The sequence below is a fragment of the Puntigrus tetrazona genome, chromosome 16 (assembly GCF_018831695.1).
Source record: "Puntigrus tetrazona isolate hp1 chromosome 16, ASM1883169v1, whole genome shotgun sequence".
Lineage (NCBI taxonomy): Eukaryota > Metazoa > Chordata > Actinopteri > Cypriniformes > Cyprinidae > Puntigrus > Puntigrus tetrazona.
The window spans coordinates 19,362,268-19,389,496 of NC_056714.1; the positions used below are offsets into that span (position 1 = coordinate 19,362,268).

Below are 27,229 nucleotides of genomic sequence, written 5' to 3' on the forward strand. Positions count from 1 at the left end.
TGTTTTTAGCCTTCGGAGTGTAAACAAGAAAGTGGAGCTTTCTGGTTTAGTGTTTTTTTAAAGATATGTATGATCTATTTACTTGTCCTGTGATTTTTAAATAAAAGTTATGTAACAAAAAATTTGTAACATTACTTTTTTTTTTTTTTTTACAGACTCGAGATGCTAACATGTTTGGACACCAGCAAATAGCCAGTAAAAACTCCAGAATGGCACGCATTCTCAACCATGTCAGCGTCGCTGTGGGTCTAATCTTAGGTTTGATTATTGTAGTCTACATCATTTTGACTTTCATTGCAATTTCACGACTTCGCTTTAAACCATAATTGTAAGCAGGAAACCATAAAGTTGAAGACAGTGAGGTTTTTACAAACAGAAATACTTTGTTTCAAATATAAGCATATTTGTGTTAAATGCTTATGTTTTTTTTATCTTTTGAACTTCTTACTGTATGAGGAGCTCCACCCGGAGGACCAGTGAGAAATGATTCAGCCTGTTTAATGTCACTGACTCCTCAGCATATACGTGTTTCGGAACATAAGTGGTTTGGGATTGGGTTTTTTTCTGTTTCCTGTTCATGTTTTCATGTCTTTTATTTTGGCATTTTTTTCACTGTTCCTGTTTGTGTCATGCTTCTCTTGCCCTCGTGCCTCTTTTCTTTTTATTCCTTTGTTCTTTATATCATGTTCTCATTGGTTTGTTCATATCTTGTGATCCCCATTGTTTGCTGTAAGTAGCCATGTCTTTTTGTCATGTATTAATGTTGTAACCTCCTCTTTTGTTGAGTCTAGTTTGTTCATTTTGTGTCTGTTCCATGTCAAGTCTGTTCAAGTCATGTCAAGTCCTTGTTTGTTCTGGATTATCACTTCTGTAAATAAACTGCACTTGGGTTCTTTACTACTCTTGCCTTCAGTGGAATTATTACAGAATACACAACCACTACAATGAATCCAGCAGTTTCTCATCTCCTCTGCCTTCATCAAGGTGACCGGGCCAGAGGATTATGTGGAGGGCTTTTGTTGACTGCCATCTTGTGGCTTTTAATGATGTGGCATTTTTCGAGTGGGTTTAAATGAACCCATTCGTTGTCAATTCATTGGTCGCTGGAGCAATATATTGATTAAGCTTTGGTGCTGGCTGGTTCACCTTTGACTTTGAGTTATTCATATCATGCCTACTACTGAGTCTGTTCACGCCATATTTGCCAAGCCACATAGCCTGCTAGCATCGTGCCTGCTACTCCAGATCTGCTCACACCATAAGTAAAAAAATTTACTCATGTCACTTAAACCAAGTCAAAACCTGATTACAAGATGCCAAGCCAGAATAACATTATGCCTGCTTCTCTAGGGCCTGCTCACGTTATACCTGCAGTTTCAAGGCATGCTAACATTACGCCTGCTATGCCAGAGTCAGCTTACGTCATGCCTGCTAACCCAGGGCCTGCTAACGTCAGGGTTCTAAAGCCAGAGACTGCTCACAAGATCATCGCCAATCCTGAGCCTCACCACGTCACAGCCATCATATCAGAGCCTCGCCACGCCCCAGCTGTCAAGCAAGTTCCCCTAATGAGTTTTTGGGGGGAGGCTATAGTATCCAAGCTCCTGCAGTTGTGGGCCAGTGGACCCACCTCTGATGTCAGTGAGAGCTGCAGGTGACTTCAGCGCTCTTAAGTCCTGCCATCTTAGAGCTCCTGCCACCCTCTGTTGCTCTTCTTTAAATGGCAGTTGCCATCTCGTGTGGACTGCACACTGTGCTCCAGAGGCCTCTCCAGTCCACAAATCTCCTCCTGATGTCTCATTTGTCCATGAATCTGCCTCTGAGTGCCTCCAGAGGTGGTGGCGTCCGTTGTAGAACCTTTAAAGGTGTCTGCTGTAGATGCTCTAGAGGTGGCAGCATCTGCTGCAGAACCTCCCAAGGTGGTGGATAGCGTCCACTCATGATCTCACTGTTTGCCCTGTCATGGCCACGGAGGCCATTCATGGTTGTGTGCTCTGCTGGCACCACCCTGCCATCCTGCTCTGCTTGCAATGCCATGGTGCTCTGCTCTGCCCAGGCTCCACTGTCTGCCACTACTCCATGGCAAAGGTCCTCCAGGGTATCTCAGTCTGCAACAGCTCCACGGACCTGGCCCTCAACTGCCCAGGTCTGCCATTCCTCCACGGTCCAGGTCCACCATTGCTTCACAGTCCTGGTCCTCTGCCATATCATTATTTATTTCCTAAATAACACCTGTTTATTCCCTTGTTCTTTGTGTCATGTTCTCATTGGTTTTTTAATGTCTTGTGTTCCCCAGTGTTTGCTATAAGTAGCCATGTTTCCATTATCGTTTCTCTTTCGTTTTATTAATGTTGTAACCTACGGTTGGTGAGTCAGTTCAAGTCATGTCAAGTCTTGTTTTGAATTCTTCTTTTGACTTCTTTTGACTTGTTTTTTGAACTTGGGTTCTTCACTATGCTCACCTCCAGTGGAATCATTGCATTATTAAAACATACGTTAAGTTAACTGTGGCATCAATTTATGTTTTACATGACATAAATTTTGAATAATAACAAATGTTGGATGTCATATTTTAACTTTTACCATTTTTTTTACCATTTTTTTCATGATATGCTTACATTTCAGTTATTTATGGTGTTTAGTTTAGTTTAGATAGTTTTATATTCTAATTCATCAACATGTTCTTCTTCTTCCTCTTCTTTACTTCTGCTTTATGTTCTGCTTAAATTTCTGAACACAGTTAGGCTACACAGAGCTACACAGCTAGATTAGGGTACTCAGTATTTACAAATAGTTCAGTACTGATTCCAAATTACATGACAAAAGTTATAGTTAGTAGTGTAATCCATTACATTACACATTTTAGGTAATGTAATCTAACTACTTTTAGATTTAATCTAATGTTTCACATCGATTTAAACAGCATAATCTTCATACTTCTGATATATAAAAATACAAAGAGTACATATATTCCATTTGTGGTTATTAATATAATGAAGTGCATTAAACATGAATTTCCCTAACTGGATTTGTGAAGGAACTGCAGGGGGTTTATGAGTTCAGTGAAAAGCTGATAATTAATGACGTCATAAAAATAAACACAATTCCTTAATCCTTGACTAGGAACCTGCTGTTTGAGGATTTAAAAACAATTAGATATAGCTAAACACCTAAATATTATTACTATCTATAGTCTACTAGAGGTAGCTAACAACTTAACATTTTTGTTGTGAATACTGTTATATATACTTGCAAACAATTTTCTAAACAGGATGGTGTTGCTGTTTTCTGTTTGTTTCGATTTTTGTCTGATTACATTTAACAAATAAAAACATTGCATAATGCTTTCTGTTTTGGGTCATTGAATGACAGCGTGCTTGCTCTGTGACAACCTTTGAGTTATAGAAGAATAAGCCGAAATTCTGAAAACAACCATATTTTTGTCATGATATTTAATTTTCTGCGCTCTTCAACTCGCATGTTGGATACACCAGATGTCACTTGCAGTCAAGCTGGAGAATTTACAGTAAATTCAATGCTAAAATGCTTGTCACTCCTCCCCTTACTAAACAACCCAACCCACCAGTCCACTTAAGAGGAATGTGCACAGATGCAACAGAATAATCTTCACTGACTAAAGACAAACACTGCAGAAAAGTTAACTGCGATCAAGAGAAACATGGATTCAAGAAAGTCTCCAGCAGAGTTGAATTCATCTCAGAATCCAGAAACAGGGCGGCCTTTGCTTTCACTGCAGCAGGGCCCTCCGGAGTACTCAGATGCTGGATTCTCTCCCTATAATCAATATGGGGCACCAGGGGCATCTGTCCAGCACACTCCAGGGTCATATCTGGTGCAGAATGTGGTCACTGTGCAGCCTACAGCTGAAGTGTTCACTCCACTGACCAGTCCACTGCCAGATTACCTGGGCTACTCCATCTTTACCATGCTGTGCTGCTGTATTCCTCTGGGATCGGCTGCGCTTGCTTACTCCCTCACAGTAAGTACTTACCTACTTCATTTAACATTTCTCTCTCATTTATGTATGTATGTATTTATGGGGTATTTATTTATTTATTTTTGAGTATTGCAATATAATATAATATATATATATATATATATATATATATATATATATATATATAAGTAACTTTTTAGTAACTTTAAGGTACAAATGCATACTATTATAATGTACAAAAGTGTACCACAACAGCGTTGTACCTTGTTTCTAATCAAAGGAGAATTGAAACACAATAGAGGTCAAATTGTTATATTGTTGTGAAGGACGACAGGTGTTTCTCTGTATATTTGTCTAACTGAAAAGTTCCAGTTTTGTAGCTTCCCTAAACCTGTTCATAGGGAAAAAAAGGTGTGGCACAACAGAACAAAAACTCAATGTACTGTAGGTCCTCTTGTAAAAAAAAAATAGAACAATATAATACATGCATTACAGGGATTCTATCAAAACAAAAACACCACTTAGCTCTGCTGCTACCATCATCATCTTACTTGTTTAACCTGTCAAAACATTTAGGATGGGAGAGGACCTGGGAAATGTGTGCTTTCTACTGGAGGAAAAAAAAACCTGTCCTTCAGATGAGATATTCAACTGATCATTTCTCCATGGTTGTCTAATAACCCCTGTTTGATTTGATGCAATTTTGTTGCTGGATATTTAACAAGGGCTTTCGTCTGTACCCACAGACTCAAGATATACATTCACTATTGCTCAGTTAAACCTATCTCACTAAATACACACTTAATACACACATTACTAAATATACAGTGAAACCTAAAGCCAGAAATTTACTTTTGCTATGAATGCATGTTCAGTGATATCTTCAAAAAAAAATGTATTTTGGCAGTTTTTATCTCTATAGTTCTATCCCATGTTCCCTGTTCCGTCTCATCAGTTTATCTGATCTTTCGGGCAGATTCTGTGATAAAGATATATTCCAGTGTGAACTTGTACAGCAATTTCGGTTTGGATTTCAAAACTGGCTTCATTCCAAACACACATCATTACACGCTTTGACTGTGGTCTCAATTAAAGTTGTAGTATTGTTCCAGGAAATAAAGCACTTTTTTTCACAAACACTTTTTCATAGAAAAGCGATTTAAAGGTTAATGTCAGCAGATGGAATAATGAACTGAAAACTCTTGTGACGTCTTTTCATGAGGACTGAGCGGAGAACGCATGCTTTAAAAATTTCCACACACGCAAACAAAACTTATGATACTTACTAGCTGCCATATCAACGCTAAATAGCTTATAACCTTATCACCTTACCGAAAGATTTTAAAAATAGATTTTAAATAGACACTCCGCTTTCCAGCAGATTAATCACAGCTGTTTTTTATGATAATACATTAATGCTTTTTAGTAAATTTTAGTAAAGGTTTTAAGAAATTTAAAATATACGCTTTGCATACATTTCCTTTGCACATTGAATAAAAAAGTTTTTTTTTTTATATATAGTTTTTATTGTTTTGGTTTTTAATGTTGTTTTTTTAGTTTCTGTTTTTATCGCTCCATAAATGTTTTTGAGCTTCCTGGTTTATATTAGTTTTGTTTGATTTTCTCATTTCCATTTACTTTCTTACAGTTAGTGTTTCTTTTATGTTTTTTACATTCTGACCTATAAGCCTTTTGATTTTATTTTTAAGCATGTTAATGAATGTAGACATGCTATTTAATGCATGTAAAGGTGCTATACAATGGTAACATTTTAACATTATATTTTATTTATTTGTACTTTTTTACAGACTCGAGATGCTAACATGTTTGGACACCAGCAAATAGCCAGTAAAAACTCCAGAATGGCACGCATTCTCAACCATGTCAGCGTCGCTGTGGGTCTAATCTTCAGTTTGCTTTATATACTCTATATCGTTCTTCCTTTTTTCAGGCTGGCACACAGACCTTAATTATAAGCAGTCTCATGCTAGGGCACCAGGAAGTGAAAAATGAAAACTGAAAGCCTTTGCAGTACTGCTTTTAAATGCAAGATAATTTTTGTATTTTTGCTCCATCTGGAGGACGAGTGAGGGATTACTCAACATGTTTATTGTCACCAACTGCATAACATATAATTGTTTTTACATCATTAAAACACATGCTTTTAAAGCTTCATTATTTTCTGTTGTTAAAAATTAAAGCTTTAACAGTTGTCAAACATTTGTATGTTTTTTTGCTTGTCTTCATATTACATAAAACCTATTAAATCAATAACAAGTGTCGAATGTCATATTTTAAGTTTTAACAGTGTCGTTTTTTTACATTATACATGCTTACATTTAATTTTTTCTTGCTTTTAGTTTACTTTAGTTAGTTATTTTTTAATTCATCATCAACTTCTTCTTTTTTTTTAAACGTGTGGGATCTCCGGTCTTTACAATTAAAGGCCTCAAACTAAAAAAAAAAAAAAATAGTATTATTTATATTATTTATATGATCTGGTTATCACAAAAAAAACATTATGTAAGTTAATGTCTGGCCAAGAAATAATGTAATTAATATATGTACACACACTGACAGCATATTACAGTTCAATTAATTTACAGTTATGCATTTTCAGAGAACATCAGGGCAGTATTATTTTAATAGTACAGGCCTAATTGAGATACTAAGATAAAAGTTATTATTGGTTTGTAGCTTTAATTTTTCAATTATATTTGATATTTCATGTTCAAATTTAAATTTTTAATCAATTAATTGTGTTGTTTTTGTCATTTATATTTATTTACAGGCCTTATTTACATTTTAGTTATTATTATTTTAGTAGATCAAGTTATACTATATTAAAGTGCTGCACTGGCAACTAGCTAAAATAAATTATATATATATATATATATATATATATATATATATATATATATATATATATATATATATATATATATATATATATATATATTTCACATAAATATTTACATAGTTTTTGTTTTATTAGTTTCTATACACAGATTCTATATATTTCCAGTCGATAAATAAATAAATTACCAAATTATGTATTTAATCGCTTAGTAGTTTTCTTTCATTTTGTAACTAACATATTTAAACCACACGAGGGCGCTTTTTTTGTACAGACGTGACATACGTCGTTTCCTAGAAAAATGTGAAATATAACGCAATTTTACTTCTGTTTAAACGATTTTAAAAAAATCGAATGCGGCAACAGGTCCATCGTTCGCGTTTATTCGACACGTTTAATGCAATATTTTTGCTCCGTGTGTCTGAGCAGGCCCCGCCCACCGCTCCTCTCGCTGCAGCACGCGCTGTCTCTCACGTATCTGCATCCGCTCGCGCCACTCTCAAGGTCACGTGCAACAGCGTGCGGAATTCCACACTTTCCTCATCCCGACGTTACGTTCACGAGCTCACTTCTGCTTTTTCACAGTGACCGGGACGTGCACCTAAATATCCAACAGGAGGCTGTTTAAACGGTTTATGTTAAACGATTTAATGCCTTTTTTTTTTTGGATTGTTAGTTTGAACTACGTCATTTTTATAATAAAAGTTAAAGTCACAAAGTTATGGTCACATTTGTAACCACGGTGCTTGTTCCTGCTGTGTATAGAGGAAATTAAATAAAGCAATCTTTGCAAAACCTTTAAAAGCAATGCTTTGGAAAAAAAAAAAAAAAAAGGCGATCAAAGTTGCCTCCAAAACGAGTTTTTGTGTTTATTCACTGGTAGCAGTTCAGATCAGGTGTCTTTTAAGCATATTAATACTGCATCTGTATCTCGACACGTGTCCTTGCATCCTTTCATGGAGCTTTGACACAGAAAACAACTTAAAGGCGAATTAAAAGGCTCTTTTTATCTTGTTATTGGCAAAATATAATAAGACAGCCAGGTAGGACGTTGGATATGAATCTTTCAGATTTCAATTTTGCGTTTTTAAAGTCTGGCACATCTGTACAGCACCGAACTGCGCTTGATCTCCCCTCCGTGTCCTTGTATAGTATCGTCTTACCCAGTTTCCCATCAACGTTTCCATAGCATTCGTGATGGATAGCTCGTACACGCTTCTTTAAAATTATCCTGCGAACACGGCATGACGTCAGGTTGCCATGGTGACCGGCCCCGGTGGCACGTGTCCGGTATAAAATGGTGCAGCGTTACGCGGAAACTGAGCAGAAGCCGCAGCAGCATCACTTGAAGGAGGTGAGTTCTTCCTCGCAGGCTTTACATCATTTTCGTGTCGAATTCATAGACTTCAAAATGGCGTGCGTACATGAAACATTTAAAAGGCGACGTTTAGCTTCGAAAGGATGCTATTCGCCGCGTTTGGGTTTGTGAGGAAGTCGTTATATAATCCGTCAGTTTCTGCGCGATGCGCGGATGTGCGGAGGCGTGGTTCATTCATACATTTCGTGCGGGTTTTTGCAAGTGTTCAAGTGTTTTTTTTATTATAGAATTAATTAATTTAATCAATTTCACAATTTAGTATTTTATATTAGGAAAACGTTGAAGAATGCTGTGCGTGACGTGCCTGGCGGGCCGCTCGCGATGGGCTCGTTGCGTCATATCGTTCCAGAATGTACCATCTGCTGAGATGCTGCGAAAGAGGGGAGGGGATATGATTTAATAATTATTTTTATTTAAATTACTTATTCAGACGCGACCGTGTGTCGTTTGAGTGCAGATTTAGAATACATGTTTTAGTCAGATGGCTATTAAATTTATTCGACGTATTGACGTTGACAAATAACGAATGAGGAAAGAACACACTCCCCCTTTTTGAAGGTAAAAGCAACCGTTTGCGCTCTGATGCACGTAAAAGCAGATAAACAGAAATAATGTCAGACATCACTCGCATCGCGGAGGTCGAATGAGCTCTCAAGGTCAAATTATATAATTCCTTGTGCTTATTCAACACGTCTTTCAACATTTAGGTTTTTAATGCGTTATTCGAGGTTAGGGTTAGAATAGACTATGCCAGAGCTGCTACATGTATTTTAATATAAATCTGGACGGGGCACATATGTTACACGGTGAGCATCATGGGAGATTTTCTCCCTCATGTACGTGACTGGACTCGTGTGCGATGCTGCAGTGGAGAACATGACTCAGATCTGTAAACCTTGGGTATCATGAGCAATAATGAACTTAAGAACTTACTTCTGTAGTCATTTCCTGCAATTCCCCCCATTCAATAAAACGTGAAACCAGGTGGTTTACCAGTTTTCGCTGGTATAAGGTGGTTTTCACTCAACCAAATGACCCACCTGAACAGATTTGCTCCTATTTGTATTTGCGATTTGAATATGCATTATTAACAATGATTATGCTGTGGTCATTTGAAATAATGGCATCAAGAAATTCTGTAATGCTTAAGTGTAATTCAACGACTGTGGGATGAAATATAATATATGGATATGCACGGAAATAAACTACAGGCCGCATTTCCATCCCTCCTTCATTGACCTTCTGCAGTCTGACTTTGCAGTTGCCATTGGCAACAACAAGGGCCTTCAGCTAGCTGAAGTGTCACGTATAGTAAATGTTACCTTACATCAGGCAAACTTGCACTGATTTCACAGAATGAAATATTGAATTGTTCATTATCAAAATAAGTTGCGTGCATATTGCATGTTTAACGATTGAGCTGTGGTACACTCATACAGTGTGTTGACTGTAAAGAGGCTGTTTTTTCTCTCTGGGCTCTAATTCGCACCCTTGGTGGAATAATTTTTAGAGTTAAAATACCATTCTCTTTTCAAACATGTCGTTTAACCGAGCCAAAAATGGGAACAGTGGGTTGCAGTGTGGGGTAATTTAATTTTCTTACATCATACCTATTGCAAGCCAAATGTGACCGTTGACACACAAATAATGCTCCTAACGTTAGACATTTATGTGTTGCACTAGTTAAAGTGCTTAGCCACTCTCTAAAAACTTGCTTTCTCTTGCTCCTATTGTCTGGCTGGAATGACACAGCACTTCCTCGGGATGCTTTATAGGCAAACCTCCAGAAATGCAACGCTTCAGAACTTGATAATAATTATTTCGTCATTAAAAATAGGTTTAATTCGGTATTTATTTAGTCGCAGGCTGTTTTTTTTCTCATGCCATACAGCATTAGATATTTTCCACTCAAATTACTATGTGCATGACCTAGGAAAACTGTCCTGGTTATGCACGTCTGTGTGTCCTTGTTCTGTCACATTGAGCTTCTTGCCGGTTCAGAGGAAATGTGTCTTCTCATCTCCAAAAGGTGTGGCACTGAGGTTTGTCAAAACTGGCTTCCTACTGCATCATCAGATTGAGAAATCCTACCAAATAAGAGCAAAATTAATACAAAGAGACTTAACATGATAAAAACACATACAAATATATGCTATGATTAATTTAAATAATAATAATAATAATAGACACAATAAACAATGTGAAAATTACGTGGCTCAACTGTAGGACATGCGATCTTGTAGTGGGTATTGTAGTTCTTCAGTACTTCAGCAATTTTTTTTACAATTAAGTCAAATTCACAGTACCTTTGCTTAAAGTCATTACAGGAAGAGTTATTTTGATTAAAAATACATTTTGATTCGAAAATGAATAGGTCAAAGTCAAATACATTTCATTCCGACTTTAAACAGACTCAAAGCTCTGTTTATGTGATTTACACTTTTATCTATGGAGAAAATTAACGCCAATTTTACTGTTCTGTGATGATATGTGATTACAGGCGTGCGCATATTATTCAGTAAGATTATGGAGCTATAATTAATTATGGAAAATATTAGAATTTAATGTGTAGTGTCATGTTACACATGATATTCACATGACAGTGTTGCTACGAATGAGAGACGCTAAACAGAACAGTGGGGCAATTGAAGTTAGGGTCAGTTCAGAGGTGTATGTGTGTCATTTGATCCAGGTCTAATTGGAGACGGCAGGCTTTTGGCAGGAAACCAGTTCTCTCAGACTTTGGTACACTGTACTTTTAGCTGACCAAATTTTCCAAGAATACAAAGAGGGATATTCACATCTGTATAGTGGAGAAATGTCCAAATTGTCAGAGAATCAGAAGGAAGAAAGAAAAGAAGTCAGGAGAGGAAGGGAAACCAAAGATGCCGACACAGCCATTGTTGTCCTGCACCGAATGACCTTGTCAACGTCATGTGATCATTCTCTGCGTTTTCATCAGATCGTATGGCTTTTAAGGCTCACAGCTATTTTTGCTTCGTCTCTATGCATCCATAAGCTTCATTTCTAAATAAATCAGCGGCCACTTTGTCAGGCAGTGCTTGCAAAACAAGAAATAATTTCTGCACCAGCAGCACCTGCATCTGCTAAATGCAGCCATTTTAGCTTCAAGATGAATCTGCGATCTTCTGTCATTTCACGTGCAGTAGTCCTTAACAAGACTGGGGACTTGGATTAGGATTACCCAGGCAGGGCAGGTGCAGTGCATGGTTCACACACATGGGCCGATTAGGAGATTACAGTCTTCAGTTACACATTGCCAGCTGCGAGGACGGTCTGTCATTATGCATGCTGTGAGAGACTGAGCTGCCTGACAAAATCAAGGGTTTCTTGATTATGTAACAGTGCAATTGCTGGTACTTCACATTCACTTACTATACATGGAATGCCTCTGGGCATTCAGTATGGCTGAACCAAGTACAATGAACAAAAATACAGCTTTTAAATAATAGCAGAATTTTATGAAAGCTCTGTTTGCACACTGGCACCTTATTTTCTACACAGACCACAACCTTCATCTCTTTTTACATTGCCCTTGAGCAAAAGTGACCTGATTTCATCCGGTCTGCCGGAGTGGGCGATTGAATGCGGTGCATTAGCTTGTGTTCGAGTTCAGGATCAGCTCGCTTCTTGTACAGACAACATTATACAAATAATGAAATGTCAAAAAGCAGCTGATTGTTGTTTTAAAAAGTTTCATTGTTACAGACAGGCATTTGAAGTCATTTTAGGTTGATCGGTCAAGGCGTCGCATTGATTGGTTGCTCTGTTCTGAGCCTGAGGGTGATTTTTCAGTATTTGTGGAAACTGCCATTGGTAAATGGATCATTCAGTGCCTGGAAAATAAAACGCTAATGACAAACTTCACAAGCACTATTCTCTATTGAATCTGCTGCTGTTGTGTCCAACTCTATGGCATATCTTCAATTTGGATTTAGCAGTGAAACCTAGAAATGAATTGTTTAGAAGAGCATTTGATTTCTCTGCCTCATGTAAAATTTTCCAAATTTTGCAATTTAGGACAGGTTTGCAGTTTGTAACAAAGATCACATAAACCATATCCCAGACCCAGTGATATTTTAGTATAATTGACCTTCTAGTCTAGTTTTTATTTATATTTTTAATTTTCACTTCAGACTTTAATTTTAATATTAGTTTTTAGGTTTTAGTAATTTAGTTGTGTTTTTGGATTGTTGTATTTAATATATCTATACAAGTTTTAATAACTTGTTGTTAGTACACTAAATAAAAATGATAAATGTTGCATTAGCTATATTTAGGTTTTTTTTTCTTTAATATTTGATTACAGTTAAAGCTTATTTAATTTCAAATAACACTTTTTTAAATTTTAGTTTTAGTCAATTTAAAGAACTCTGCCTAAACCCTCTTCTCAAGCAGACCGTGAAGGACATTTTTGGCCGTTTCAGTGGTGCACAGAGACCAAAAGTGGCAGATGAGGTGCAATCAATGATGTCTGCTCATTTGTCTCGTTAATGACGGCGTACAGGGTTGTGCACTACTTGCCTTGATGAAACTATAAACATGTAGACTCAAAACAAACCATAGCTCACTAAAACCCAACAGATCATGTGACGTTCTCTGTCAACTAGCCACATCTATGGGCTTTTAGAGGGCGATATTTTGACTACAAATATAAACATTATAACATGTTAGCTAAAATGCGTTTATATCCTAAAATGTCAAACAAAGTATAACGCACTAGAGCTACTCTCTTGAGTTATTTTGTATGTTCTTTCTTATAGTGTTTGAAATACTGTGGTAAAATAAGTCACAGGGATGTCACTTTACGTCTAGCTGTAAAAAGAATGACAGTAGAAATCATCTTTTTCCAAACATTTCTAAAGTCTAAACTGATTGAGTTTGTATTAAAAGGCAGAACTAAATCAACTGAAAGCTATTACACTTTTAACAGAATTTCAATTTGTTAACTTTTACATTGCAATTTAAAGTCATATACCTCGTTTGCACATGTGTCTGTTTCCAGTTCTATGCTTTTCTCCCCTTTAATACTTCTCAGGCGTTAGCCATATATGGCATAATGTAAAAATATTTGACTCTGGTCCAGTTGTCATACTCATATTACATAAGACCCATCCTCACACACCGTGGCACTTTGTATAGAGAAAAATGCACACAATGTTGGGCATGTGACAGCTTGTTGCATATCGAAGCCCACATTGAAGATTGCTTGGCAATGCACGTACACTGCCGATATTTCAGCAACTTCCTGTGTGCACAAGGAAGTTTAAGGACAAATTGTGAAGTGCATGACTTGCTGCCCCTGTTCTGCATGAAGAGCGGAGAATAAAAGACGTGTCTTAACACAATAGGTCTTCTGCTCTGCCAGGCTAATAAAGCATGCAGGTCCAGTCAGGCCGAAGTTTGGAAATTTCCCAGACAGCATGCTAATGGACCCAAGAACAATAAAAACTAGAGAACAGTTCAGCCCTCCACCCACCATCCAAAACAGCACAATGGCTCGGAGAAAGTTCATGAAGTTCAGTCCCACAAGCATTTTTAGACAGACCTGCTAGTGAGGCGGGCGGGATGATCAAAAATTGCAATCACAAATGCTACTGTTTCACAAGATAAAATGAAAAGTCCTTCATGCAATTTGATTATTTTGTCATTTTTTGTGGACGTTGATGAATACAAATGCGAGTTCTGTACAAAATCAGCTTCACATTATTAAACACTTTACAACAGTATAGCTAATGCATTTATATAAAGTAATATTATACTGTCACGGTTGTGTGGTAAGCACGAGAGCACACAACGAGATTAAATGAAAATAAAAGGGTTTAATTCCAAAATGGTAACAAAGATACAAAAAAGGCAGGCAGGTAGAACAGGCAGGCAGCATAAACACAGGGGTATCGACATCGGGTAGGGACCTTGACACTCGGACAAACAGAACTCAAAACACAGGACTTAAATACACAGGGTAATTGACTAAATTAACTACATACAGCTGATGACAATGACATAATTAACATGGAGGGAAGGCAGGGCACAGGGAGCACATGGCACGGGACAAAAACATAAACAAAGAGTCCAGAGATGTGACATATACATTATATGATGCTATTGTTCTAAAAAGCTTTGTTTTTGTCTTCTCTTATTTCAGGTTCAAGACCACAATCCACACTTTTGCAATAATGTCTGAGCTTTGCGTTGGAATCAATGGGTGAGTTTAACTGTCACACAATGAATATAAAAAAATATACGATTAAACAACATCAAACATGATAAAAATACTACAACAAAACTTGAGTCTATTTATTGTTTCCAAATTGTAGTAAACCACCTAAAACTTACCGTACTATATCCAATAAACAGATGGTGATCAATTTTAAATTACTACTGAATGTATTCAAAAAATGTTGGTAGTTGATTAAAAAAGGAAATAATGTATTAAATCAAAAACAAAAATTCATATATAAAATGAAGTAAACTACTTTAAGGTGAATAAATACATAAAACAAAACAATTGGTATGTATGTTTCTTTAACTGCTAGTCATGTGACCATTAACCAATATCGGAGAAAAGAAAAAAACTCAAAAGTGGTGTTAAATAATACCTTAAGATCACAGGGAATTATATATAATAAATAATAAAAGTATATATTTTAGGTAAAAAAATATGATCAACTAGATTGTTAACTATAGACACTTAAATCTAATTTTAAAATGTAGATGTATTTTTTGTTGCATACTATAAAAAACATTGAAAGTTGGTGTGATTTTCTTTAGGTTTTTTAGAAGCAGTAAGGAGCGAGGTAGCTCACTACACTCTAAAAAATGCCTGGCTAAATACAGCCCAGTGCTGGGGAAAATATGGACAACTGGGTTACTATTTAGAAGGTTGGGTTACACATTTAGAGTGTAGGTTTTGGGACATAATATAATCTATAATTTCATAAATAGATATTGGAAAATGCAGATAATCAGAGACAGAGAGAGAGAGCAAATGGCCTGATTCCGAATGATTACAGGAACAGGATTACCCAGGATGAGCTTAAGCCTCCATCCACACAAGCACGTACACACACTCCTGTCTTTCAGACAATGTGCCTTACCAATCAGATATCAACTGACAAACACAAATTATTCATTTTACCTTTCATATGTTGGCATATTTTATTAAAAACATGTAGATATTCCCTTTTTTGCCCAATTAAATCACAGTCCTTCAGTGGAATTTTCCATCGTGATCCCTGTAAGCAGACAGATAAAGGAGATTGAGAATAACAGATACAAAAAAGAGAGACTGTGTCATTATGAAGCATCTTAAATAACTCCGCTGTGTGTTTGTGTAGATTTGGCCGCATTGGCCGTCTGGTCCTCAGGGCCTGCCTGCAGAAGGGAATTAAAGTCACCGCCATCAACGACCCCTTCATCGACCTGCAGTACATGGTGAGATTCACTAAAGCAGAAATGATGATTCTTGGTATTGTTTAAAGCAGCAGCCATGTTAAACTAACTAGGTTCACAGTATTGCTCAGTATGAAGTGTTTTTAGCATGAGCTTTTAGATGCTTTCAAAAATTTAGCATTCCCAGTGCATTTAACAGCATTTCTTTTAGCATCCATGCTTAAATTAAAAATACAAGTAGCATTATATCAATTCTTAATGCATATTTCTACATATAATTAATGCATATATCCTACTGTTCACCATTGGTTAATACCATTAGTAATTTATTTATATATATTTTTTGTAAAATTCATGGTGCTGAATCTTTTTTCTATTTATTGTTTCCAAATTGTAGTAAACCACTAAAAACTTACCGTGCTATAAGCAATAAACAGATCAGATCAATTTTAAATGAACTTAGAATTTATTCAGTTCCTGAATGTATTCCAGAAACATTTTGGAAGTTGATGAAAAGCTAATAATGTATTGAATCAGAAAAAATATTCATACATAAAATGAAGTAAACAATTTTCTATTAATATCACAAAGCTCTTGTTTTTCGAATCATTCTTAAAATAAACATTTCAAGCTAAAAAAAAATCCTATATCTATAAAATTAAGTTCTAATCTAGTAATCTCAAACTTGAAATCATTTAACAGGTCTACATGTTCAAGTATGACTCCACTCACGGACGCTACAAGGGTGATGTGCACCAAGAGGATGGAAAACTGATCGTTGATGGTCAAGCCATCTCTGTGTTCCAGTGGTACGTTTGGTATCTCTTTGAACATCTCTCTGTTGGGATATAACGTCAACCATGACACATAGACTACAAACATGTATAAATTCATTGTAAACACTGTCAAATTAGGAAGATTTGTTCATCATACTGCATACACAGTATATACTAGGCACTATTTTTAGAAAATATTGCAAGAATATTACATACATGTTACAAGCAGTGCATGTTTAATTGAAAAGTAGCTTTCTGTTATCATCTTAAGAAAAAAATACAGATAGTTGGTATTTTTAATCCGATTATACAAAAAATGTTTGGCCAATTAAACAATAAACCACTGAAAAGATGTTAAACATTTGCAATCGATATTGTTTCTGGTTCATTCGCCACACTGGAAGTAGACGGTCAGGGTTCTTTATTTGTTCTTTACTGGTTCAGTATGCACTGCATTTTAGGATACAGTACTGCTTAGGCAATTAATATGATTATCTTATGTGTACAGAAAAAGACTTTAGTTTTGAACATAGCGTGATAGTGCTGTGCTGATTCCTTTTCTCTCTTGCGCCTAGTATGAAGCCTGCTGAGATCCCATGGGGGGATGCTGGTGCCCTGTATGTAGTCGAGTCTACCGGAGTCTTCCTCAGCATTGAGAAGGCCTCAGTAAGTCTGCATCTGAGCAGGATTTGGAAGGCAAATGTATAGCATCAAATATTATTATAATACTGATATTCTGTGAAATTTGTCTCCTATAGTCTCACATCCAGGGTGGTGCCAAGCGCGTGGTTGTGTCCGCCCCATCACCTGACGCTCCCATGTTTGTGATGGGAGTCAACCAGGACAAGTATGACCCTTCCAGTATGACCATTGTCAGGTGAGCAGAGTCTAACGTATGTCAGCATGCAGATGAAATATTTAATGCATGCACGTGAAAATAACTGACCTGTGCAACATTAGGAGATAACCATATTAACGTGTGTTTTTGTTGAAAACATCACAGCAATGCATCCTGCACCACTAACTGCTTGGCTCCCCTGGCTAAAGTTATTCACGATAACTTTGGTATCGAGGAGGCCCTCATGGTAAGTTAATGACTGGTGTGACATGGGTCAAATTTGGTCAAACAAATTACTTTGACACTTTTAAACTGAGAAGACAATCATTAAACACCCTCTCCTTAGAATAAAGGCTAAAAGGAAAAGACATCATAAAAATAATAGTTCTACTGGGTAACATGATGTGTGAAAGGCCTGTTCGGACTTAAATCCTTGTCTATTTACTTATATTAAATTTAGCGCTCATTTTCAAAATTTTTGCAGTCAATTTTTTTAAAAGAAATAACATGTAAATTCAGTAATGACGCTGAATAAATGTATCAAAAAGTGATCAAAAGTGACAGCATATTTATAATGTTACTAAAGATTTTTGCTTCAAATAAATGCAGTTATTTTTAACTTTAGAATCATCACAATCATAAAAAAATTAATAATAGTGTCCACAAGAATATTAAGCAGCACAACAGTTTTCAGTATTGATAATGACAACAAATTATTTTTAGAAATCAGACACTGAAGACTGAAGTAACGATGATGAAAATACAGCTTTGCATCATAGGAATAAATTACATTTTAAAATATATTAGAGTAGAAAGCAGCTATTTTAAATTACTATATGATTGTGTTTTAATCAAATGTATGCAGCTTTGTTGAGCATAATAGACTTCTTTTAAAACCATAACAAAATGGAAAAATCATAAAAAAAAAAAAATTCTGTACCTCTTCACAGACAACAGTCCATGCCTACACCGCCACACAGAAGACAGTGGACGGCCCCTCTGCCAAGGCCTGGCGTGACGGACGCGGTGCTCACCAGAACATCATCCCTGCCTCCACTGGTGCTGCCAAGGCTGTGGGCAAAGTCATTCCTGAGCTTAACGGGTCAGTGCAACACACGTCAAAAGACAACTGATCGATTTTGATGTTGACTGGAGACATTTACCATCTGTCTTTGTTTGGTAGCAAGCTGACCGGAATGGCATTCCGTGTGCCAGTCGCCGACGTGTCTGTCGTTGACCTCACCTGCCGCCTTTCAAGGCCCGCCAGCTACGCTGACATCAAAGAGTCTGTGAAGAAGGCCGCTCATGGACCAATGAAGGGAATTCTGGGATACACAGAGGATTCCGTAAGTCCTGCCAGTAAAATTCTTTTAGAATTCCACAACATGTAGATTTTCATACAGTGATGCACAGAAATTGGAATCATATTTAATTTGTGTTTTTGTTTAGGTTGTTTCTTCTGACTTTATTGGTGACACTCACTCTTCAATCTTTGATGCGGGTGCAGGCATCTCCCTCAACGACAACTTTGTCAAACTCATCTCCTGGTAAGTTCAAAAACAACACAACTTAAAGGGACGATTGTGTGATCGTTTACTCACCCTCATGTCAGTTTAAATCTGTATATGCATTTCAGTATGCATTTCTAACTATGAATATTTGCGATTATTTTAACTTTTGAAGACACCATTTTCGCATTTTTTGTAGTCTCACAGATTGCAAGTAGGACAGCTTTAAGATGGATGGTATAGTGTCTTCACTCTGAAATGTAGTGCAAATAAAGTTCAGTTTAATTCTGTAAATCAGTTAAAAACATTTCAGTTCAAAACAACTCAAAACTGACTCCCCTATATCATATTGATTGAATTTAGGAAAAAAAAAAAAAAAAAAAAAAATATATATATATATATATATATATATATATATATATATATATACATAAAATTTGCTGTTTATTGTCATTCGTTGTCATAATAGGACATATAAATACAAAATAATGAAAATGATTAAATTAGGTTTTATGATATAATACATTTTTATTAATTAATTATAAATATTAATTTAGTAAAATAGATAAAAACAATATGTGAGAAGTATATAGATAGATATATCTATATAAAAAATATTCATTTCATAAAACATTACAGTCATTGAATCATTTATTTATTAAGGAGAATATATATATAGATATATATTGTCTCCACATAATTATTTATTTATTAAGGTTGGACAGTGAAACTGAAACACTGCTCAATTTAAATTTGAGAAGCCTGGTAGCTAATCTTCATTGATTGCACATTCCATTAGTAAGAGCAGAGTGTGAAGGTTTAATTATTACAATAATAGCGCACTTTTGGTTAAAAGATATATATATATATATATATATATATATATATATATATATATATATATATATATATATCTAAAAAAGCGAAAAAGCAATGCTCTAATCTTTTCTTTTTTCTTTCTCACAGGTATGACAATGAATTTGGCTACAGCCATCGTGTTGCTGACCTGTTAGTGTACATGCACTCCAAAGAGTAACTCACCAAGTTTTGCGACAGCAGAAAGGCCCTACCATTCCTTCTTTTCAACGCACTCATTTCATAGCTGAAGCCATAGTGACACGCCTTAGCATTCCTGTTCTCACCTACAAGACGCGTTCGTCTCTGTAGACGTCTGTGTGTGCGTGTTAGTTTCTTTTGACGGTATTTGTGTCAGTGTCACTCCACAAGCATTGCTGTAGTTGTTGTCATTCTGGGTGTAATCACGTTGTGTTGATGTGAAGAGAATAACTGATATAAAGTTATATGAGATAAAAGGCTACTGTAATGCAGTTTAAAAAGAAACTAATTAAAGTGTTTGGAAAAACAGATGTGTTTCATTTATTCTGTCTCTTGTAATGTGTGTTTACATACATCATGTTAAACTATTAACCCTTTTAACTTTGCCTACTGTACTATATCTGACATAAGAATTTCTAAGGACTCTTAATTATGAGAAGGATCAAACCTTTGCTGGAAAAAAGTTAACCTTTCAAGATGACCATTTACTGGACTGAAGCATCCTATCCATACAACATTTTTTAGAATAAGGGTAAGAATTCATCAAATATTAGATATCAGAGTTATATATGATGAAAGAGGTTTTGAAGGAGTGATTATTTATTTAGCTGTCAATTATTGTTTCATTGCATTTTATGTTTTGCCCCAAAAGAGTATGTAGATAATGAGATTATCCATGTACATATAATAAGAAATAAATACTATTGGGACATATAGAGTGACACAAAATTGCACATTTTTGCTGCAGCTCTTACATTACATCGGCCATAAAAGCTCTTCTCACATATATTTTGTTTTGACTTTACTTTTATTATTATTATTATTGTTGTTGTTGTTTTCTGTGAAACTGCTCGGGCGTGCGCATGACGCCACAGAAATAGCATACGCAACAGATGCACAAACTATATTATATAGTATATACAGTATAGAATTATTAAATTATATAGGCAGCAGCAATAAATGCGTTTACGTGTTTTCCGTTTTTAATGTACAAACGACACCAACAAAAAAAAAAAACTGATTTATCATTCTTGGCATTGACTCATTTAATCGTTTATGGTGTTCAGCAATGTTTACATACAATATTATTTGTAGTTTGATTCCCTCAACTGAACAACCCTCGTGAATACTGAATGCTCAGGCATCCTGCTCTACTGAAATGGTGCTTTCTGCACAATATACAGCAGGGATGCACAACATACATGCATCTTAGTGAGTATAGTGCATAGAAACTAACAAAATACCAATGCATCACCCAGAAGAAGAAACTAGGGTTACATGTTTAGAAAATTAGACGCGGAACTACAGTAAAACGAAGCGCGCTTCCGCTCGGACCTTTAATAGTGATGCACCGAAGGATTATGTGACGTGCTCCTGTCATTCTAAATTCGCAATTTTGTCGGTAAGAAAACTATCGATCTTTTAAATGATTCGTTGTAGAGGTATTAAATTATTTCCAAAAACAAATATATTTTTCAGTAAGTTATATAACAATTATACGTCGAGTATTTTCGCACGATTTTAGCACGCTGCCAGATCCCGATGTAGTAACACTTAACGGTAGATGTGTTTTAACGTGTTGACGTTTTAATAAACCAGAAATATCAACGTGTATGCATATATATAATATAGCAAACACTTTAAATTGGTTCAGTTGGTGTAAATAAAAACAATACATTTGTTATTCCAGGAATATCCCATTTCTGAAATATGCTGGTTATATATATATGGTAGAATATATCTGGTGTTTTTCTGTGTTACCAGGATCTGAGGAGGAAATAATCCCACTGAAAGCACTACCATGACGCTTTTTCATTTCGGAAATTGTTTTTCCTTGGCCTATTTCCCCTATTTCATCACATACAAATGTAGTGGATTGTAAGTATTTAAACAATATCATTTTATACTTGAAACTATTATATCTAGCTAATATTTGATGGAAATGTATAGATATTATTTGCTCAATATCGGTGCTGCAAAATGTATTATGATGTTAATTTACAGTATAAAGGTCATGCGCTGCAAATAAATGTGTTAAATATATTAGGTGTGGTCAGAAATAATTAGTTTTATACACAATTAGTTTTACTCTACTTTTTTTTTTTTTTTTTTTAGTTGTGATCACTGTTCTAATCTTCTGTAATGTTTTTTCAGATCTGAATATAACGCGTTTTGGAGATGTGTCCAAGCAGGTGCAACCTACCTCTTTGTGCAGCTGTGCAAGGTGATCGAACCCTTTGGTCCTCACAGATATGTTTCTAGCATTTATGGGTCGAAGACAGAATCTTACAAGGTTTTCTGTAAATGTGTGATATCGCTTTCAGATGCTGTTTCTTGCCACATTTTTCCCCACCTGGGAGGGAGGAGCTGGCGTGTATGATTTTGTTGGGGTGAGCTGTGAATGTGTCACTGTTTTAATACGTTTTAGTAGCGTTTCGTTATGCATTCATATAGATAACTTGAATATATTATATAAGGCGAATTGAAGGAATAGTAGGAATTGCTGAAAATATACTCATCCTCAGGCCTTCTAAGTTAAATTAGTTTCTTCGTTGTAACAGATTTGGAGAAATTGAGCATTGCAAGCTCACCATTGTATCTTCTGCAGTGAATGGGTGCCGTCAGGATGAGAGCTAGCTGATAAAAACATCACAAAAATCCACTTAACTCCAGTGCATCAGTTAATTTCTTGTGATGCAAAACGCTGCATGTTTGAAAAAAACTAATCCCTCATTAAGATTTTTTTAACTTTAAGTCCATTATGCATAATAACCCTCCGGCGAAACGTTCTTTTACATCAATATCCGCCAACATATTTGTTGAGAGATGTTTTGGGCTTGTATGATCTCTCTCCTGATTCAGACAAGACAGTTTTTTTACAGGAGAAGTTGATATCGTGAATAGAAGAAACCGTGAAGTTAATAACATCCTGATGGATTTGTTTCATACTAATTCTTTCTCTTTTTGCTTAACAAAATATTAATTGATGAACTGGAGTGGTGTGGATTATTGTAATGTTTGTTTGGGTGTTGTTTTTTTTATAAGCTAAGTTTGGACTCTGACGGCACCCATTCACTGCAAAGAATCCAGTGGTGAACATAATGCAAAATTTCTCCACATCTTTTGAGATGAAGACACCGAGCGAGTACCTCAAATGTATATATTTGGGTGAACCATTAATTTAAGGCTCTGCGCTCACGACTTGTTCATCTGTGTAGATAATCCTGTAAACCTCACTCATTCGTGTCCTGTAAACCCTAGGAGTTCATGAAGGCCACAGTGGACATGGCTGATCTTCTAGGTCTTCATCTGGTCATGTCCAGGAATGCTGGGAAGGGCGAATATAAGATCATGGTGGCAGCTATGGGCTGGGCTACGGCAGAGCTCATTATGTCGAGGTATTCCGATCGTCCTCAGAGACACGCTGTCAATCATAATTGTGACCGATTTTCTCTGCCGGTGATCGGTAGAAAGGTTTGAGTAACGGGTCAGTACCGTGAACATGATCTGTTTGTTTTAAACAGATGTATTCCGTTGTGGGTGGGAGCTCGTGGCATTGAGTTCGACTGGAAATACATTCAAATGAGCTTCGATTCCAACATCAGTCTGGTAAGATGCTTGCTTGCTTTGTTTTAGTTTTTGGGTTTGCGTGCATCAAAAACCCAGCATCACAAATATGTGTATTTATTTACTGCACTGTAACAGATCTTTTCTGCTCATTGTTTTATTATATCATATGTCTAGTGTGTGTGTGTGTGTGTGTGTAAAGTCATTTAGACGCTGTATTGTTAGTTTGATTTACTCACTTTATTCTGTAATTAAACTTATTTATCTATCTATCATATTAGGTCCATTATATTGCTATGGCAGCAGTAGTATGGATGTTCACTCGATACGACCTTCCCAAAAGCTTCCGGCTCCCTGTCACCATCCTGCTGGGATTGTGTGTTTATAAGGGCTTTCTCATGGAGTGAGTATCACAGCAATGATTTAACTTCATTTAGCTGTACGAACATCTGAGGTGTTTAAACAGAGCTGATTTAAACGTTTTATCAGCGCTTTTTGTTTTAGTTCGTCTACATAATTTTGTCAAAATTTAAAATTGAGATGTATTCAGGTTTGTTGTACGTTTCTAGCAAGGTTTATGATTTATGTTAAGATATTCGTGTAAGGATTCACATTTAATGAAAACGATAATGACCATTATTTGCTTTTTGAAAAAGTCGGCATCTGTTTGTTTAGACAAATAATGGTGAGGATAATATTGGTGTTTAATTTTTCCTTTTCACTCAGTTTGCTGTTTAACTACAGATGATTTAAACAAAAAAAAACACCTAACTGTTATTCATTCAATATTACATTTTAATGCTTGTTTCCCCTGTACTATTAAATATTTCAAACATTTTTGATTTTAAAATATCAAACAATATGCATACATTTTTGGCTGTGGCATAATAATTTTTTTTTTTTTCACGCTTTTCAGTATCAGTTTTATTCTGCCTACATCTACAAATTTCATTTGATTTAATTTGTAAATAGAAGTCAATGAGATTTTTAGTTCGTATGTATTATAGGCTTTTTTTTTATATATAAATTTTAAACAATTTATCACGATTCACTGAAAAATGCAAATTTAATACAGTAGAGCTGATGCACTTGTTCGCCTCTCCTCTAGATGGCAGTGTTGCTTTAAATTACTTTTTTTTAGTTTATCAGGTATGTTTACGCATACGAGGAATTTGTTTTAGTCACAGAAGCTCTACAGTGCAACACGATAACAAGACAAGACAGATAATAAAAAGAATTATATACAATATACAAAATATAAAAGGTGCAAAACAGCAAAAATACGATATATACTATAAACATTCAAGTGTAATGGCTGTTTGAAAATAAATACTAGCTTATTGCTTACTAAATATCACATGGTATGAACTGTGTACTGCTTACATTAAACAAAAATGGAATGCACTACACAGCATAAAATATTTAATACAGTAGTATTTTTTCGACAGACATTTTCCTCCTGCGTGTAAGCATCATGCATTTAAGTGTAACATGTTGATCTACCTTTCTACGTGTCCTTTTAAAGAAATCTCATGCTCTTTTTTTGAGTCTTTACTGCACATAACCTTTTATTTCCACGTTTGTGTGTCTCCTCCAGGCTGTTCGTTCATGTTTTCCTCCTGGGCAGCTGGACGGCTCTCCTTGTAAAGGCCGTGCTCACTGGTGCCATCTCTCTGTGTTCACTCTTCCTCTTCGTCACACTCGTTCACAGCAACTAAACCCTCTATACTGTCCAGTGCCTGCGCTCTTGAGTATTTGAAGAACAGATCCACATTCCTGCTTTGATTTCTATTGACTTTTGTATCTGCTACAAGGAGACTGCGAGAGTATAACTGTTATTAGTGAACTTTACTCAAATAACTAAATAAACATTTTATTCCAGTAAGATGGAATACATGGACAGTTTTGGGAGAGAGACCAGTTATGGTGAAACTTCTTTTAACAACAAACTAATTTATTAATAAAGGCCGCATGGGACAAAAATCATTTGTATTTTTTGTATGGTAGATTTTAGTTATCTTAAAATATTGCATGAGCAAATCAAACCCAATTTTATTATTACATAGTATTGTTATTACATTTTGCTTTGCTTCCTTGACAAGAAACTAACTACGAGAAATGTCATTGGTAACACTTTACGAAGATGTATGAACAATATATAATAGTTCCACAGCATTTATTCATCTCCATTAATTTTAACATCTACTAATATCTTTTAAAATGAAAAGTAGAATCTGTTAACAGCTCATGCACTGTGCGTAAAGGTTAATAAATGCTGGTTAATGTTATAGGTTCGTGTTTGATAAAGCACTAAAGGAATAGTTCAGCTAAAATATGCTGAAAATATTTCCACCATCGGGTCATCGGATATGTAAATGGATTTCTTCATAAAAACATATTTAGAGACTTTTAACATTACCTCATTTCCTCATCAGTGGCTACTCTGTAGTGAATGGGTGCCATCAGAATGAGATGAAAAACACCACAATAGGCCTCTGAAGCAAAAAAAGCTGTGTTCCTAGTAAACCAATTCAAACTTTCATTAAATTGAAATTAAATTAAACTTGTTTCCAGCTAAAATTTGAATCATCTACCTATAATTTAGCTTTCCCCAGTGAAGAAGTCATCTTGAGGAAAAAAATGCACAGGTCAAGCATTGTTAACAGTCTTGACGGCACCCATTCACTGCAGAGCATCCATTAGTGAGCAAGCGATGCAGTGCTGAATTTGTCCAAATGTATTCTTATGAAAAAAATTGTGTGTTTTTAAAAGCCTGGGGGCTGGTAAATTCTTAGCTAGTTTAGGGTTAACTATTCCTCTAAATAGCTTTATTAACTGTTATTTTAACAAATGAGCCCTTATTGTGAAGTGTTGCTATTAATCTTTTAACAGCACAACTATTGTCTTGCTATTTCAGTTCAGCTAAGCTTCACATTCCTGGCACACTAAAACTCACACAACTGCTAGGAATGTAAGGTACAGGAATGGTTACATATGAGGTTTAAAGAGTTTAATTTATACGTTTTTAAAAATAATGAAATATGTAGGGAGTAAACAGGTTGGTCTTATGGTGCATCTCTGCTGAAAAAAAATTAAAAAAATGCTCATGTGTTATTGACCGCTGCCTGCACCTAGATACACACCATAAATAAAGCCAGGAATGAGACCTATGCTGCTGATAACTTTTTCCTTTTAGGGGGAAAAAAACAAAACTTGTTTACCACGGTTAGGTTCTGTAGTTAAAATAAAGAGAAATATGCAATAGATTTTGCTGATTTCAAATAATACAAAAATCGGCTTAAAGATTTTGAATTTGAAACACTTTTTGCCTGCAGGTTGAATAAATGAAGCTTTAAAAATGCCGTAATAGATGCGTGGAATTATCAACAGGTCCTAAGTTGATAAGATCTAGACATGTGCATTATCTTCATTCTGCCCTCATAGAAAAGTGACAGTGATAACAAGAACTTGTTTTCCTCCTTATCTGTCAAGCTATTTTACCTGCAGTGATGTGTAGTCACGAACCAGCTTTGCAGATGTGAGGCAAAAGCAGCTTTGTATTGTGACCGCTTTAGTTTGTGAAAAGAACTGAATAAAGAGCCAAACCCAGTGGAGTTTCACTCTCACACGTATTATATTACCTGCAGAGACGGTCTTTATCAAAGCACCGACTCGCAATGATGCTGATAAACAACCAAACTCTATTGTCATGTGTTCATTTCTCAGGGAATTTATACCAAATTTTGTGCTCTTTCTTTCAAAACTTTTTTTTTTTTTTTTTTTTTTTTTTTTTTGAACAATTTTGAATGTAAATGTTCTTTCCTGTTTTTACACATTTTTTATATTTAGTTTGTTCTCTGGGTGTGTTTTTAACA

General features: G+C 35.7%; 2 protein-coding genes across 2 annotated transcripts; both read left to right on the forward strand.

The window, feature by feature from the left end:
* Positions 1 to 8,066: 8,066 nt before the first annotated feature.
* gapdhs (glyceraldehyde-3-phosphate dehydrogenase, spermatogenic) lies at positions 8,067 to 20,096 on the forward strand. Its single transcript, XM_043261387.1, has 11 exons — positions 8,067 to 8,169; positions 14,363 to 14,422; positions 15,555 to 15,651; positions 16,312 to 16,418; positions 16,961 to 17,051; positions 17,144 to 17,262; positions 17,389 to 17,470; positions 18,174 to 18,325; positions 18,407 to 18,569; positions 18,673 to 18,770; positions 19,698 to 20,096. The coding sequence occupies exons 2-11, from the start codon at positions 14,394 to 14,396 to the stop codon at positions 19,765 to 19,767; spliced, it is 1,008 nt and encodes a 335-aa protein (XP_043117322.1). The 5' UTR covers positions 8,067 to 8,169; positions 14,363 to 14,393; the 3' UTR covers positions 19,768 to 20,096.
* A 997-nt stretch (positions 20,097 to 21,093) lies between these two features.
* Positions 21,094 to 25,337, forward strand: tmem147 (transmembrane protein 147). The gene is made up of 8 exons (XM_043262109.1): positions 21,094 to 21,189; positions 21,552 to 21,665; positions 21,942 to 22,011; positions 22,112 to 22,177; positions 23,049 to 23,185; positions 23,312 to 23,396; positions 23,636 to 23,757; positions 24,952 to 25,337. Exons 2-8 carry the CDS (start codon positions 21,589 to 21,591, stop codon positions 25,070 to 25,072), a joined length of 678 nt encoding a protein of 225 aa, XP_043118044.1. The 5' UTR covers positions 21,094 to 21,189; positions 21,552 to 21,588; the 3' UTR covers positions 25,073 to 25,337.
* Positions 25,338 to 27,229: the final 1,892 nt, after the last annotated feature.